The 17405-nt window shown below is 44.0% G+C and overlaps 1 protein-coding gene across 3 annotated transcripts in view; it reads left to right on the top strand.

Moving 5' to 3' along the window:
- The window catches only part of DNAH6 (dynein axonemal heavy chain 6), a 315642-nt gene that overhangs the window by 294649 nt on the left and 3588 nt on the right, over positions 1-17405 (top strand). For 2 of the 3 annotated variants that reach the window (XM_049856189.1, XM_049856188.1), the window contains 6 exons: positions 3088-3217; positions 5951-6078; positions 10948-11133; positions 11657-11729; positions 12534-12685; positions 15338-15560. In XM_049856189.1, coding sequence (XP_049712146.1) covers positions 3088-3217; positions 5951-6078; positions 10948-11133; positions 11657-11729; positions 12534-12685; positions 15338-15560 — 892 coding nt within the window. Of the gene's footprint in view, positions 1-3087; positions 3218-5950; positions 6079-10947; positions 11134-11656; positions 11730-12533; positions 12686-15337; positions 15561-17405 lie in introns of those variants that run through there. The other variant, XM_049856190.1, reaches the window with a different exon arrangement.

Raw genomic sequence — 17405 nt, 5'->3', positions numbered from 1 at the left:
CATTCCAGAATGGAGATTAAAATGTCCAAAAAAGATAGAAAATTATAACAGATGATAATAGGTATGGAGAATAGTGCAAGGAGATCCAACGAAACAATAACAAGCAATATTTCAAGAAGGTCTTTAATTACTTTTTGCTGTGCTGGGAAAAAAAAATCTGAAGCCATGCCTGGACAGATCCTGGCACAAATTTGGAACTACAATAATAAAGAAAAAGGTCATATAAACATTTGGCCCACTCCTCATCCCCCCGGCAAAAAAAAAAAAAAATGCTACCATATTAGGATGGATTAGGTTATGCCACAATTAACAAAATTACTCAAATTCATGTGGTTTAATACAACAATGATTGTGTTGGCAGGTTGGCAGAGGGGCTTTGCTCCACAGAGTCACTCAGGGACCCAGTCTGGCAGAGGCTTTATTACACCGTAGCTGCATTAACTAGAACAAATTGCTTCTTTGTTCACTGCAGTATGGGAAGAGAGACACTAGAGAACTACGCATAGGCTTTTCACTGCCTCAGCTAGAAATTCCACCATTACTTCTGCTCACATTTCATTGGCCAGAACTAATCATGTGTCCCGCCTAACTGCAAGGGTGTGTGGAAGTGTAATCCTTGCTATGTCCTAAAGGAGAGGAGAGCTAGGAATGGGTGCACACTAGAAGTCTCTACCCATACCAGGCTGGCATACTAAATGTTTCAAAACTCATTCCATTCAACAAGACGTCAAGAACTAAAATGGAGAAGACATAATGTTAAATGACTGGCACTGAACAAGGAAACCAAACTGCTCAACTATAGCTTTAAGTAAATAACCTGACGTATGTGTTCAACACCTAATGAAATGTCAGATGTAATATTTGAAAGTGTCTATTATGTAAACTATAATTTCAATAATCAAGATCTAGAGTCCCAGGTTATATTTTCTGAGCTTCTCTCACTCAGGTAAGTGGATGACAAATGTTAGGGCTGGAGTTTCAAGGTCAAGGACTAGAGATTGGAGTGGGATTGATCTGGAGGGACTTAGATAATACTGTACCTGAAACATCCCACCACCCATCCTGGAAGCACTATTGCACATGGATATCTAAACATGGAACACCAAGAGAATTACCCTTATGAGATTCTCTATGAGAATCTCTGTGAGAATCTCTATGAGATTCAAACAAATGGAAATGAGAATGATACCTTGCTCCTGAACAGAAGAAAAATGGAGAATATTTAACTGATCTTGGAATAGGGAAGAATTTCTAAGCATAAAAAGCAATGGGAAAATATATTGCTTTTGTAAGGGCCAGTGGATTTTATCATATCAGAAAGTTCACAAGAAAATCAAACTATAAATGGCAAACCAAAATATTTTTGAAACAAAAAAAAGTCAACTATCATACCCAAAAAAACCATCTCTCTTATAAATCAATAATAAAAACACAAAAAATCAAAAATGTGCAAATTACATGAATATAAAGAAATAATACATTTGGCCAATGAACATATTTAAAAAGTTTAAGTCTGCTAATCCTCAAAGAATTGCAAAACAATATGAAACCATTTTTACCTATTGTGATAGTTAAGGTTGTGTTTCAACTTGGCTGGGCCATGATTCTCAGTGGTTTGGCAGTTATGTAATGATGCAGTTTGGTAGTCATGTAATGATGTAATTTGGTAGTTGTGTAATGGTGTAGTCATCCTCCACTTTTGTGATCTGATGTGAGCAGCCAATCAGTTGAAAGGGGAGTTTCTTTGAGGGTGTGGCCTGCATCCAATATATGTAGACATGCTGATAAAGCTCACTCGCTTGCTCTGGAGCCTGCATCCAGCTCGTTGTCATCTGACCCTTGGGACTTGAGCCAGTGACCTGCCATACTGCCTATAGATCTTGAGCTTTGTCAGTCTCCACAACCTGTGAGCCAGCAGCCTACCATCTTACCTGCCAGTCTTGAAATTCATCAGCCTCCACAGCCTGTGAGCCGGCAGCCTGCCGTTTCACCTGCCAATCTTGGATTTGTTGGCCTGTGTAGCCCGTGAGCCAATAGGCTGCCATCTGACCTGCCAATCTTGGGTTCCTCAGCCCCTGCAGCTACATGAGTCAGAAGAAGGCCCTAGCCTGACACCCGAAGCCCAGACTTGGGACTTGCCAGCCTCTACAACCACATGAACCATTTCCTTGAGATAAATCTCTCTCTATATATCTTTTATATATACGCCTTATTGGTTTTGCTTCTCTAGAGAACCCAGCCTAAATTTTGACACAATATTAATTCTTGCAAAGACACAGAAAAACAAGGTCCCCTGATACACCATTGTTGGGAGCATAAATTGATACAATGTTTTTAGCCATCCATGTGGTAACACATAGTCTAAAAACATCCCTTCTAGTAATCTATCATTTTAAAACTTTCAAAGGTAGAGTATGCAATTCATATAGATTCTATTCCCAAGTTCTATAAGATCTAAAAATGTCCAAAAAAGTAGATGAATGACTATATTAACTGTGGCACACTGATACCACGGAATGACACATAGTTACTAAAAGCAAGGTTTGTATAAAATTTTCAGTGGTATGGGAAAATGCTCACGATATTGAAAAAGGAAACTGAAAAAGAAGGAATACTATATAAATTATATGGACCCAATCTCATAAACTAGATGCACCTATATGTAGAAAATGTCCAAAGTAGGAGAAAACCAAAATGTTATAAATAATTATCTCTGGACAGCAGGATTGTGAGTAGATTTTCTTTATACTTTTCTGTTTTTTTTAATTTTTTATAATAAGCTATATTACTTTTCTAATTAGGAAAAATGCTATTTAAATAAAAGTATGTCCTAAAACTGTGTTCTCATGATTTCTTCCTCATTTTTATATTTGCCTTTTAAATGATTAGCTGAAGATATTAAAATATAACACCAACAACTATATACTATGCATTTCCAATAAGCACTTTTTACAAACTCTATCTTCAACATATATTTCTTTCCCTTGTTTTTGAGAACTGTCATTATTTCTATAAGTAAACTATATGTGCTACAGAATGATTTAAGAATTTGAGTCTTCACTGTTCTGTCTCTTATCACCCTTACAGTACAAAGAGACCAACACTTTAATCAACACCATACTTGAAGTTCAGCCAAGGTCCTCTTCAGGTGGAGAAGGAAAAAGCAATGATGAAATTGTCCAAGAACTTGTTGCTTCTGTCCGGGCCAGAGTTCTAGGTAATAAATAATTCCCAGCATCTGTATGCAGTGGCACTTTTAAGAATAAGCTCAAAGTGAGCCAACTGATAAGCAAGTGTCCAAACCTGCTTATGATGTAGGGACTTTTCTTTACTCATTGCATTCTGACATGGAGCTCTCCATTTGTAGACTAGAAGCCTACAGCACCTTGACAGCTCAACTGCCAGAACTATTAGGAGCAAGTTGGTTTCTAACCCAATGTAACTTTAACCAGACCTTTTCCTGAGCTTCCCTTGACTTCATTATTGATATCTCTAGACCAGCACCTTGCAAGACGGCAGCCACTAACCACATGTTGTCTACTTAAATTTAAATGTAAATAAAAAGAAATTAAAAATTCAGTTCTTCAGTCACACGAGCCACATTGCAAGTGCTACCATATTGGGCAATGCAGGTATAGAATGTGTCCATCATTGTGAAGAGTTCTATTGGGCAGCCCAGCTCTAGAATTGATTTTATTTTCTTTTTTCTCCATTCAGGAGAAATGGCTAAATTAATTTCACCTTGTTTTCTGTTAAGTTAAGGAATCTTCTGAATGATGACAAGAGATTCACTTTCACACTTTTCTTAGATTGGCTGTAGAGTTAGATTTTCTTAGTCTGTCATTCCAGGGTCCAATCCCTGGGTGGTGCAAATAGTTTGTCCTCAGCTACTAACTGAAAGGTTGGAGGTTCAAACCCACTCAATGGTACCACAGAAGAAAGGCCTGGCAATCTTCTTCCATAAAGATTACACCCAAGAAAACCCAATGGAGCAGTTCTACTCTGTAACACATGGGGTCACCATGAGTCAGAATCAATTTGATGACAATGGGTTTTGTTTTTGTTTTTGTTTTTTTGTATTATTCATGGTTGCAAGAGATGTCATTATAGGGAAAAGAAAATCGAGGCAGAAGAGACCAGTAACTGAGTCTCACCAATACCCTGAAGGTCCCCAGAGAAAGGAGAAGTGTGACCTCAGAACCCATTATCTCCTCCTTGGAGCAGGCCCTCAAAAGAATGGCTACTTGAGTAGAGGGCTTTGTTGATGTAGAGGTAAACTAAGTTGGTTACTTCAGAAAGCAATTTTCAATTCAATGAATATAAGATGGAGGGCTGAATGGAACAGAGATGGATATTTGGATGGATGACCAGAGAAAGAATGTACTTGTTTCACAGAGTCCTACTGACATGTAGGTTTCTCTCTCCAAGCATCATAAAGCCTATAGTTTTACTATGAAACTGAAAGGCAAGGTCATCTACTAAGAATGAGGGTACAGGAATGCAAATGGTTTGTGAATTGAGGGTTTGGAATAGCCCTGAGGGGAAGGGTAGGAAGAAAAGACCAGGGACACATTACTGCAGCAGCACCATGGGCCCAGGGAGATTGTGCTTACCCACACTGCTGTGTGATTTTCCTCCAGCAGCCAAAATGTGAGCGCTTAAGAAGAAATTTGATACATCGTGTTTTTATGCAGATAACATGCTCTGTCTGCATTTGTTTGCTGATCAGGACTTCCCCTCACAAGATGTTTCTGTACGCATGCTATGCTAATTTTTTTAAAGCAACACATGGAAGAGGATCGGCATAGTGGCGCTTGAGAAGGTGCCTTGTGGGGGGTGGGTGTGGCCTGCCAACAAACGCAAAGGGTGCTCCCTATTAAAATAAGGATGAATTTTGGAGCCCCTAATTTTTCCACTTCACTCAGATATGCAAGGAAAATGCAGTTTTTTCTTTTTTTTTATATCTCCTTTTTTTTTATGGCTCTTCACCTGCTGGATTGTAGAGGAAAGAAGAGCTAAGTTCTCATCCAGTTTAAACCTTGGCCTGTGCAATGAGTCAGTTCCTCTGAGTGAGGCTCAGGAGCTTGGGATAAATGCTGTCTCTCTCATCTCTGTCTCCCACCCCAGTCCTTTCTCTCCTAGATGCAAGGAAGGAATTTGGGGAAGAGCCGTGGCTCACACACCCGCATGGCAGAGGGCAAGACTCGGGTCCCAGGACAGTGCCCTCTGGTCACAGGATGTCCCTTGTCTTGCCCTGAAGTCTGCTTGACTGACTCCCACTCAGCCCAGGCCCAGGCCTAGGCCCATTTTTTCATGCCCTCCCGCAAAGCCGCCTCATTCACTGTAGAGACCCTTTTAGGCAAAACCCCCACTCAAATTCTAAGATACCGCTGGGCTGTGTTGACCTCTCACTTCATCCTTTCCCCTCTCTACCTCTCCCTTCTCCCCCACAGTCACCTCAGGTAGCACAGCCAGCCTCTAGTATTTTACCTCAGCGGTCAAGGACCTACCCTCCCCATCCCAGGATCACAGACCCCATGCTTAGACTGGCAGAGAAGATGAAAATGGCCATGAGGAACATGCTTTAAGGTGAAAAACAAAATGAACTAGTTTAACATTTGAGATAGACAGATGATATGTAGATAGGTAGATAGACAGGATAGATAGATAGATAGATAACAGATAGACAGACAGATAGATATAGACAGACAGATTGATTCCTGGTATGCTTGAATTTAAGCCTGATTTTCTCTCATTGTTTCTATAATAGAGTTGAATCATCAAAGAGTTCTAAATTATAGAGATTTTGTCAGATTTAAGCCCTGTACATACGACTTGAACAATGGGAGAAATTGGCTTTAAAATGTTAAGATAAGCACATTACAATAACAAAGTTATACAGATAGAAACAGTGATGACTGATCTGAGAAGTCAACTGTGTGTGTTTCAGAAACACTGGAAATGGAGGGTGCTTCCGAGAGCCTTTTCACCAAGGATCCTCAAGGACGCCTTAACTCCTTGACCACTGTTCTTGGACAGGAAGTGGACCGGTTTAACAATCTGCTGAAGTTAATACATGTATGAGAGCTTACTTTCATCACTGCTATTGGGTATCAAGGCTTCGTAGACAATTGTACAATGAGTGTGCTTAGGATGTTCCACTTCTATCACTTCAGCATTTCTATTTGAATAAGCTCACATCTCTTCAAACTTGTCTAAAATTCAATCGATCCTTCTCTAATGTGTCTGCATCCCCTATTTCAATGACTGAGCGAATGTGTGCCATTACAAATCCTTGGTCTCCCCATCACCCGAACATTTGTTGTTGTTAGTTGCCTTTGAGTCGGCTGACTCATGGAGACCTTATGTACAACAGAACAAAACCTTGCATGGCCCTGCACCATCGCCAGGATCTTTGGTGTATTTGAGCCCATTGTTGAGGCTCTGTGGCAGTCCATCTCAATAAGGGTTTTGCTCATTTTTGATGACCTTCTACTTTACTGAGCTTGCTGTCCTTTTGTAGCAATTGTTCCCTCCTGATGACATGTCCACAGTAAGCGAGCCAAAGTCTTGCCATCTTCATTTCTAAGGAGCATTCTTGTATTTCTTCTGAGAACATACACCCTTGGAATTATCATTTACTCACCAGAAGTTTGATCAGGGACTTAAACCCAAGATTAAGAAAGATTCAGGGCTTGCTTCTGATGTCTAGTTTACATTTAATAGCATAGCCCTTGGAAAGAGTTTCTCAAAATGTGAGCCACAAAAGGCCTGCTGTTAAAATCTCCTATGGTGCATATTCAAAATGTAGATTCCTTAATCCCACCCTACCCGTTGCCATTCAGTCAATTCCGACTCATAGTGACCCTATAGGGCAGGGTAGAACTGCCCCCACAGGGCTTCCAAGGCTGTAATCTTTATGGAAGCAGACTGCCACATCTTTCCCACCAGCCACAAAGAGGGTAATGAGTTCAAACCGCCCACGTTTCAGTTAGCAGTCAAGCACTTGACCATTGCAGCACCAGGGATCCTTGATCCCACTCTAGACCTACTGAATCAGAATTTCTTGAGGTAAGGCCTGCCTGGAAATATGAATTTTTAAATGAAATCTCCAGATGATTCCAAAGAAACTAAAATTTGAGAACAACTGTTTGGTCCTTCGTCTTACGCTCAGGGATACTTTCTCTCTGGATCTCCTTGCATTCATAATGATGGCTAAGTGTGGTCTAGTTTCTCTGTGCATAACTTTGCTAAGGGAAAATAAAGACTGTTAGAGGCCAAATACTGAGCATTGACTAGAAAAGCTTTACTGCTGATCAGGGAATCAAATACCTAGCAGAGAGTCAAGGCTCAAGATAAGATTAGAGAAGAAGTGGGGTAGGTCTCCCACTAGAACACAGCATCTCTGAATGTTGCTGCTTGGCTGGCATCACCTGGGTTCAGTGGCTAGGTGGGCGCTGGGTCAGCTGAGTATAAGAAGTCCCCACCTTGGGACTATGGCATCTAGTGAGGCATGCACCAGTGTCAGCAGGCTCGGCAGCCCGGGCCAGGGCTTATCACCCTCTGTACTGAATGAAATGGGGTACAGATTAAGCTGCTGTGATGAAGGCCCCAAAATACAGTAACAAGATAGAAATTCCCTTCCTCTCAGCCAACAGCCCAGAAGCAGCCCTGTTGAGGGTAGACAGTTCTGCTTTTCAAGCCTTTTTAGGAATCCCAGACAGCAGGTCAGCTCTTCCAGCCTCAACATGATGGTTAAAGCTGCTGCAGGTTGTCCTTTTGGCCAACCAGTGAGAAGGGGGAAAGAGAGGACCAAGGGCAAGGAGCTTCCTCATAAAAATGTGATCCAGAAGTTGCATACGTTATTTCTTCTTGTATTCCATTAGCATAAGTATGGTTACAGGGCCACACGGCAGCTGCAAAGGTGGATGGGAAATGTAGTCTCTAGGCGGATTGCTATGTCAAAAAAAAACTAAACCCAGTGCCGTTGAGTCCGATTGCTATGTGCCTAGCTAAAATTAAGGGGGTGTGATTATTCAAAGGAAGAAGTGGAGAGGGATACTGGGACACAGGAGGCCTGCGGTGATGAATGATACAGTATTCTAGACTTAGTGTTCCAAGCAATGTATTCCCACAGTAAATTGAGAGTTCTTTGCCCCTCTTAATAACTAACATTGGTTACTTAAGTCTTTTTTAGTATCCTTGACAAGAAACTGGGAAGATGCAGTGACCTTTGCCCTTTTAGACTGCCTGACAACTATCTTCTTAACTATCCCTGTTCAAATATTTTGAGGGGTTGGGTTAAGTTTAGGTTAATCTCCAGTCCTCAGTTCCTGACTTCCCAATAAATCACCAGTCATAGTTGTCCCCTCCATATCCAGTCAGTCACCCACCATTGTCCCTTGTCTTTCATCTGCCCTTTCTAATCCACCTACAACCTTTCACTTCAGACCTCCATCACTCACACTTGGGTTACCTGTCACCTTCTAATTTAGTCTTTGCCTCCAATCATCCTCCATCCATGCTGACTAAAAAACAGCTTTATCTTGACTTCCTTTTCCTCACCTCAATTGTATTAGGCCCCCCATTTATCGGCTTCATTATCACTCTATCTCATCATCCCTGCACCCCAGCATCTAACACAACAACTGCTGGAGCGTCAGGCAGTCAGGGGTCACAGCGGAGCACTCACTCCCCACGCACCGGCGTTGAAGGGAGAGTGGGGTGGAGCACACCACTGTACTCTGTGCCTCACTAGAGGTCTTCTACACCCTAGCCTCTGCCCCAGTCCCTGCCTGGCGTTGTTCCCAATCTCACCTACACTTCACCTAGAGGGCCAAGGGCAGGCGGCAGCACCCAGGGGCCTCAGGGGCTTCCATCTTGGGTGGTTCTCTCACCTCCAGATCATTGTATAATTGAGGGACAAGGCAGGTCCTAGGAGTGACAAGCGTACTCCATTATTTAGGCATCTAGCCTTAGGGGAAAGAGCCTTGGTAGTGCTAGTTAAGAGCTCCGCTGCTAACTGAAAGGTCAGTGGTTCAAACCCACCAGCTGCTCCGTGGGAGAAAAGACCTGTCAATCTGCTCCCATAAAGATTATAGCCTAGGAAACCCTATGGGGCAGTTCTACTCAGCCATATAGGGTCACTACGAGTCGAAATCAACTTGACAGCAACATTTTGAGGTGTGCTTTCTTCCATTTATGAAGCCCTGGTGGCACAATGGTTAAGAGCTCAGCTCATAACCAAAACGTGGACAGTTTGAGTCCACCAGCTACTCCTTGGAAACCTAAGGGGCAGTTCTGCTCTGTCCTTTAGGGTCACTGTGAGTCAGAGCAGACTCAACAGCGAGTTTGGTTTTTTTGTTTGGTTTCTTCCATTTAATACACCTGCGTGTTAACTGCCTCCTTCTGGAGAATCAACTGCAATGTGACCCCTGTCTACCTGAAGCAGAGCTGGAGGGGCCTAGCAGTCGCTCTCATTTATCAGTTCTCCCTGCATTTTAGACAAGTCCGCTGCTATTTTTTTTCCATTTTCAATGTCTAAGATGGAATACTGTTTTGGCTCTGGCTAAGGGCCTCCTTCCTGCACTCTGCTGCCAATGGTTTCTCAGGTCCTAAAAACAAATCTAATTATAACCCTTCTTTATTTCCTGCTACGGCCTCTTGTGGAAAGAGACGTGGGGAGGTGGTGGAAAGGGCCCTGGAATAAACCTGTAAAGTGAAGGGATGGGAGGGTGACTGTCTCATTCATACTGTCTCTGGGGCTGTGTGCATGCCATCCTGGGCCTTGTTTTGTTTTTTTAATCAATGTAAATTTGGCCTCTAACATCTTCCTATTGTGTTTTCCCAATAGATGACAGTACTGCTCACATAACTGGAACCCCTGAGGGCCATGACCAACTATACACCCTACCTTTGTCCTTGGCCAAGTGGCAAGAATCACCCTGTATTTCTCATAGCTACTACCAGGCCAGCCGTCTCTCAGCACTACGCCTGCCCTGTCTTTTGTTGGAGGGCATGATAAGGCTCATGTCTGAAAGAAATGCTTCTCGTACGAGGAGACCCTCCAGTACCCGCTGGAAGACTGGTCTCATCTAAGAATCCTCCCCTTTCTGATATAGCTTCCGGGGCTGCCCTCTGGGCAGAGCTGGCCAGTGGCATGACGAGGTTCCCCACTTGGTTCCCGTATCGCTAACCATCAAGCCCGTTCTTCCGCTGGCCTGAAGGAGAGCTAGATAGTGGCAAGGAGGACCGAGAGCCATTTCTCTCAGCTTTAGGGGACATTCCCTTGCTTCCCTCCTTTCACTCAAAGGCAGATTATCCAGTAAGCAAAGCAAGCAGGGGTTTACTTGTGCTTATTTACTGATCTGCAATGAACAATTTCACCTGAGTTTCACCACCCACATCAAAATGAAACCCAGGTGAAATTGTTCACTACAGATTAGTAAGCACTTGTAAACCCGTGTTTACCTTACTTACTGGGTCATCCGCCCCTGTCAGGGGTTGTAAATCTGAAAAGAGGCCTTGATTCTATAGGAAGGTGCTGTGGGGTTGGGAGAGAAACAGATGGCAGCCATACCTAGAAGCAGAATCTTTGATGTGGTGAAAAATGTGAAACTGTTCACTATAGATTAGTAAGTAAGCCCATGCTTACCTTGCTTATTGGATAATCCACTCATTTTCCACTGCCCTGTACTCTGCCATTAACTGCCTCAACCGCTCTCCACCCGCAAATCTTACACCACCATGGTGTCATCCTATAAAAATGCAAGCAAGATTGGAGGGTCTGGCCCAGGAGGCAGTGTGCAGAGAAGATGGAACCCAGCAAAGGGGCCCTTCAGCCCAAGGCAGCACCCACCCTAGACAGCTATGCCTCTACCACTGTGGGTGTCATTCATGCTTGAAAATTACCTCTGTGAAGGGCACCGACATTTTTTATTCTTTCAGACTTCTCTAGAAACGCTCAACAAAGCCATTGCTGGACTTGTGGTGATGTCTGAAGAAATGGAAAAGGTCTATAACAGTTTCCTCAACAACCAGGTCCCTTCTCTATGGTCCAACACAGCCTACCCTTCCCTGAAGCCACTAGGATCGTGGGTCAAAGACCTTATTCTGAGGACCTCATTTGTGGATGTAAGAAAATTCACTACTTTGGGGTTTGATGAATCTGGTGCCTCGGCTGCCCCTTAGGTTCTTAGGAAGCTCTGGGTAACCGAAATATCGACAGCCATTGAGGGATCATCTGAGCCCAGAGAAACAGAAATTTCTAGAATGGTTATCACTTGGAAAGTCTTAGACTCGTTATAACGTAGTTTGCCTTAGGCCCTTATCCCCACATTCCATTTTAATTCCAGGCCATCCTTGGGGTTTCAGATCCAATCTGTGGGGCCCCACTGTGAGGTACAGAACCAGTCTGAGACAGGTAGCCTTGCTGCTGTCTCCCTCTTACGTTCCCCGTAATGACCAGGCTCTGTGTTTGTGGTCAGGCTAGGTGGGTGAGGAAGACTGGCCGGACAAGCAGTAAGAATGAAGCCAGTGACAACCCTGGACTGGTTAGGTCCTGCCTCCTGAGAGGCCCTCCAGAACATGACTTTGGTTTAGACGGCAAACTCTATCTCAGAAATAAGTGTGTTATGGTGTAATGTTTCTCCTTCAGTTGTGGCTTAAAAGAGGACAGCCGAAGTCCTTCTGGATCTCCGGTTTCTTCTTTCCTCAAGGATTTCTAACAGGTACCAGTGCTTTTGCCAGAAAATCCCACAGGAAAGGCCGCAGTTTGTTACATGTGGGTCTCTAGGAGCTGGAAAATGGCATGGCTGCTAATGGCCTGAGGATGCGGCAGTCCAACAAGTCCCGCTGCTCATTCTAGCCCACGAGGAACATGGATGACATGCACAGCAGATGTTCCCTAGCAACCTAACTCCTGCCCTCTCAGGTTACCAAGTGCAGGCACCACTGCCTCTGTGAATGCTGAGTGCTCCATTCCCCAGTGTGACCCACGCTCTGGGCACCCGCTGCTCTCCAGCTGCTCCAGCCCCAGCTCTGGGGCCAGCTTCCTTCCCTCTAAAAAATGCTTTTGATGTCCCTCCAGCAGCTGGAGGGGAATCCAGTTAGGGAGCCCCATTGGGTCTGGACATCCAGATGCAAACAGTCCAGCCCTTAATCTCTCCCATGCGGATCTCTAGTAACAGCCCATACATGACAAGCTGGGCAAGAATCTAAAGTGAGGGAGATTGGGCTCTGAAGCCCCTCCTCTTGCTCCCCAAAGTCTCCAGTGCCCAAGTTTCTTCAAACCCCCACAGCCCCTCTCTGGCAGAGCCCTACACTTAGACTTAGGCTTCCAGAATAAGGTGTTGATGACTGGGTCTTCTTTGTGGAGACTAGAACTCTCGAATGCTGGAGCAGCCTGTGGAGGCACTGACCAGGGTTGGGGAGATTGTTGGGCCTGGGGTCACCCTTCAAACCAAGCCACACCACCTCTTGCTCAGGCTGAGCGGTGTTGTTTGGAGGACCCAACCTTCTCGTTTGTATTATAGGAACTCTTCAGAATCATGCCCGGAAATACAATTTGCCTATAGACGAGCTTAGTTTCAAGTACAATGTGATTCCAGCCTATCGGGACCAAGCTGCAGTGATAGAAGCTGCCAAGACAGTGAAATTTGGACAAGAACTGCCCATGGACGTGGAGGTACTGTCCACCTGACTACTGTCACAGCAAAGCAGCTTGGACCCCACTGTCATTCTGCATTTCCACCCATCTCCCTTCCCCACCCCGCCTCCCATTTGCTTACATGGGAAGAGGGAGGGACAGGATGGGAATCACGTGCCCAAGTCAAACTCACCAACTAGCAATGACTAAAAGAAAACCAAACCCATTGCCATCGAGTCAATTCTGACCCAAGCGACCCTAGGGGACAGACTAGAACTGCCCTGTAGGGTTTCCAAGGAGTGGCCAGTAGATTAGAACTGCCAGCCTTTTGGTTAGCACCCGTGTCACTTAACCACTGGGGGACTGCCTAAATGAGTCTGATTTGTAGAGATGGTTTAAAGCAACTGTTTTATTTCTTTAGATACCTACAGTCATTTTCTTCTCCCTGTGGAGCCAATATAGTAGAAGTTTTAAAGAGCAAGCATTTCAGAATCAGGCCTGAGCTTGAATCTTGACTCTACCCCCCACCAGCTGTGTGTGCTGGAGCAATGAGTAACATGTCTGTGCCTCAGTGTTCTTGTCTATAAAATTGGACTGATGCTACCAACCTGACAGTGGCGGTGCAGATTAAATGACATAGCTGATGTAACAGGACCAGCACATAGTAGGCCCACAATTCTGTCATTCATTCAGCTGCCTCCCAGCAGAAGTGATGGTCTGCTACAGTTATGTAACATAACTGCATTACGTAACCAGCAGGAATGCGCTAAAGAAGCAGTTTTAAACTGCTTACTTACATAGCTTACCTACTCCCTCAGGAGCGGTGGTTCTCAAAGTTCGCTCCCCCAGTCAGCAGCACCAGCATCACCTGGAGTCTTGTTAGAAATGCACATTCCCGGGTCCCGCTCCAGACCTCCTGAGCCAGAAGCTCCGGGGTGCAGCCCAGAAATCTGTGTTGTAACAGTCCTACAGGTGGTTCTTAGCCCCTAAGGTTTGAGAACCACTGCTGTAGAATACCAGTGATTCTCAACCTTGGCTGCAGGTCAGAATCACCTGTACAGCTTTTTTAAGGCTCACACTCCAGCTATGTCCGAATCCCTAGGGGTGGGCCCAGGTCAACTTTTTAAAGCCCCCCTGGTGATTCCAGTGGCTAGGCAGGGATGAGGACCACTGCCATAGGTCTAGGCTGCCCAGCTTAGGTGTGCTGAGATGGACATACATGCCATGAAATCAAAGATCTGCTCCAGACTGCTTTTGCCAAGAAAGGGTTCGCTAAGCAATCAGTGTAGTTGGGGTGAGTAGCTTTTACTAAACTTTCCTTAAAATACCACGGTACTAGTATTAATCACTACTGGGTAATTATATCTGCATCACCCCACTCAGATCTGACTCATCTACTTTTTGCCCTGATTAACAAAACTATACATATTCATGGCTTAACCTATGAAATACTGTAACATGCCATGGCTCAACCTATGAAATACTGTAACATGCCATGGCTCCTCCTTGCCTGTGTCTTATAATGGTAAAAGGCTTACATTTTTAAGGAAATTTGTTTTAGCAACAAAATATCTTTAAAAGTAAGGAGAAAACAAATTTAGAGATGCATTCTTCATTACTTCAAGACCCTCCTAGCAGGACAGCATCCCTTGTCAGGAATGAGATTGCAGGAGGGCAGAGCAGCACTCACATAAAAGCCCTCGAATAGGACTTCAGGATGCTGGTCTGCTCTGTGCCACACTGGCTGGCTCTGATGGTCAAAAACTAACTCTGATGGTTAGCAGGTGAGCTCTTTACCACTGTGCCACCAGGGCTCCCGAGCATACACAGCAGCCCGGCAAACAAGAATGCCAACCCTACCTGCTGTACCAAGACAGAAAGCTCAGATACCACAAAGCAGAAGCCAGCCAAAGAAGTTCCCCTCCTTTCATTCACTATAAAATGTACTGCCTATAGTCCACACTCCTGGGTCCTCTGCCTGCAGGTGCAAGGCTCCAACTAGCTGAAGTTCCGGGCCCCAGAACTGACCACTCACTCACAGTTGGAGGAATGATGACTCAGGGGTGCCTGAAGTTTGCACCTGAGCCTCTGAAAGCCCACCCTACTGCCGGTTCCAAGGAGGAGCCTTTTTACGACTTTTCTCAGGACAGAAATTGTACACCAGTGGTGACATCCAATCACAGGACACTGAGGGGCAGGGTCTCTCTTTCTTTAATAAAAGCATTAAAAAGCAAAAATAATTTATATATATTAAAAAGAGGAATTTTTCATAGACACTTTGCAAATATTATTGCAGTTGTGTAATAATCTACCTTCTAGATCTAGAAAGGCACCCAGATCCTTGCAAGGCCTTGTTGAGAGTACCCGATGATAATCACAGCCCTCTTACCCTATCTGCCTCCCAAGGGGAGAAGTAATTACATGATGACAGCAGATAATGTGAAACCCAGAAGTGGGTATTCTCTGATAGATATCCTGGAGAAACATGTGAAGCATGAGATTTGGTGTCAAACTGAGAAGCAAGTTATTTAACCCCTGGGAGCCTCAGTATCCTCCTCTGGGAAGTGTAAGCAGCCCAGCACTCTATAGAGTGGTTTATAGAATTAACTGATGAGGCCGTGGACACAGAACATGGCCCACAACCGTTGATCCCCTTCTCCTCCTACCTTTAAACCTCTGGGTATCTTTCAGTTGCCCTCTCCTGAAGATGGCGTTCTTGTTCATGGGATGTTCATGGATGCTTCTCGATGGGATGATAAGGAGATGGTGATAGAAGACGCATTGCCTGGTCAGATGAATCCAATGCTGCCCATGGTGCATTTTGAACCTCAACAGAATTACGAGCCATGCCCAACACTTTACCACTCCCCACTTTATAAAACAGGGGGCCGGGCAGGAACGCTGTCAACCACAGGTGAGGATGTTCTAGATTGGTACAAATAATGACGGAATACGACTATGAGCAAATCCAGACACTAAACTGTAATCTACACAGAGAAATCTGGGCCACTTAACCAGGCTTAAAATGAAGCTAACTATGGTGTACAAATTTATAAATGTTCTAAATTCTACCTGTTCTAATAGAGTACGGACTGCCATTATATAAGTAATGCTTGTTTGTAATGTGTTAATGTATTCTTGTTGGGTGCCATAAGAGGCAATTTTTAACTCCTAGCAATCCCATGTGACGGAGCAGAACTGCTCCACAGGGTTTCTTGCCTGTAATCATTATGGAATTTTTTTTATTTCGTTGTTGTTGTTGTTAGGTGCCAAGTCGATTCCCACTCAGAGCGACCATATGTACAACAGAAGGAAACACTGCCCAGTCCTGCATCATCCTCACAGTAGTCCTTATGCTTGAGCCATTATTGCAGCCGCTGCGTAAACCCACTGAATTGAGGGTCTTCCCCTTTTCCCTGACTCTTTACTTTCCGAAGCATGATGCCCTTCTCCAGGGACTGGTCCCTCCTGATAACGTGACCAAAGTATGTGCGACGAAGTCTCATCATCCTTGCTTCTAATAAGCATCCTGGCTGTGCTTCTTCCAAGACAGATTTATTCATTTTTCTGGCAGCCCATGGTATATTCAATATTCTCTGCCAACACCATAATTCAAATGCATCAATTCTTCTTTGGTCTTCCATATTCATTGTCCAGCTTTCACATGCACGTGATGCGACTAGAAATACCATGGCTTGGGTCAGACGCACCTTAGTCTTCAAGGTGACATCTTTGCTCTTCAACACTTTAAAGAGGTCCTTTGCAGCAGATTTACCCAATGCAATGCATCTTTTGATTTCTTGACTGCTGCTTCCACGGCTGTTGATTGTGGATCCAAGTAAAATGAAATCCTTGACAATGTCGATCTTTTCTCCATTTATCATGATGTTGCTTATTGGTCCAGTTGTGAGGATTTTTGTTTTCTTTATGTTGAGGTGGAATCCATACTGAAGGCTGTAGTCATTGATCTTCATCAATCAGTGCTTCAAGTCCTCTTCACTTTCAGCAAGCAAAGTTTTGTCATCTACGTATTGCAGGTTGTTAATGAGTCCTCCAATCCTGATGCCAAGCTCTTTTACATACAGTCCAGCTTCTCAGATTATTTGCTCAGCATATAGACTGAATAAGTATGATGAAAGGATATAACCCTGATGCACACCTTTCTTGACTTTAAACCACGCAGTAACACCTTGTTCTGCTCAAACGACTACCTCTTGGTGTATGTACAGGTTCCTCATGAGCATAATTAAGTGTTCTGGAATTCCCATTCTTTGCAATGTTATCCATAATTGTTATGACCCACTCAGTCGAATGCTTTTGCATAGTCAGTAAGACACAGGTGAACATCCTTCTAGCTTTCGTTAGGGATCAATCATTTTTAAAGTTTATTTCATTAGGGATTAATAATTTTTAAAACTTCCACCACCACCACCACCCACTGCCAATGAGTCAATTCCAACTCATAGTGATCCCACAGGGTTTCCAAGTCTGTAAATCTCTACAGAAGCAGACTGCCACATCTTTCTCCTGCATTGCTGCTGGTGGTTTCCGACTGCTGACCTTTCAGTTAGAAGTCAATCACTTTTAACCACTGCACCACCAAGGCTCCTTTTTTAAAGTTTAGTGATGATTAAGTCCATAGAATCCATCAGTGATTTAATTTTTTAAGTGGTATGAGATAAGGATCTAAATTTACTATGACCATTCGTCCCAACGCCATTCATGGAATAATTTCTCCATTCTCTACCAATTTTAAATG

Source organism: Elephas maximus, chromosome 17 (genome assembly GCF_024166365.1).
Source record: "Elephas maximus indicus isolate mEleMax1 chromosome 17, mEleMax1 primary haplotype, whole genome shotgun sequence".
Lineage (NCBI taxonomy): Eukaryota > Metazoa > Chordata > Mammalia > Proboscidea > Elephantidae > Elephas > Elephas maximus.
The sequence above is the reverse complement of the archived record's forward strand: the minus strand, read 5'-3'. Positions and strand labels throughout refer to the sequence as shown.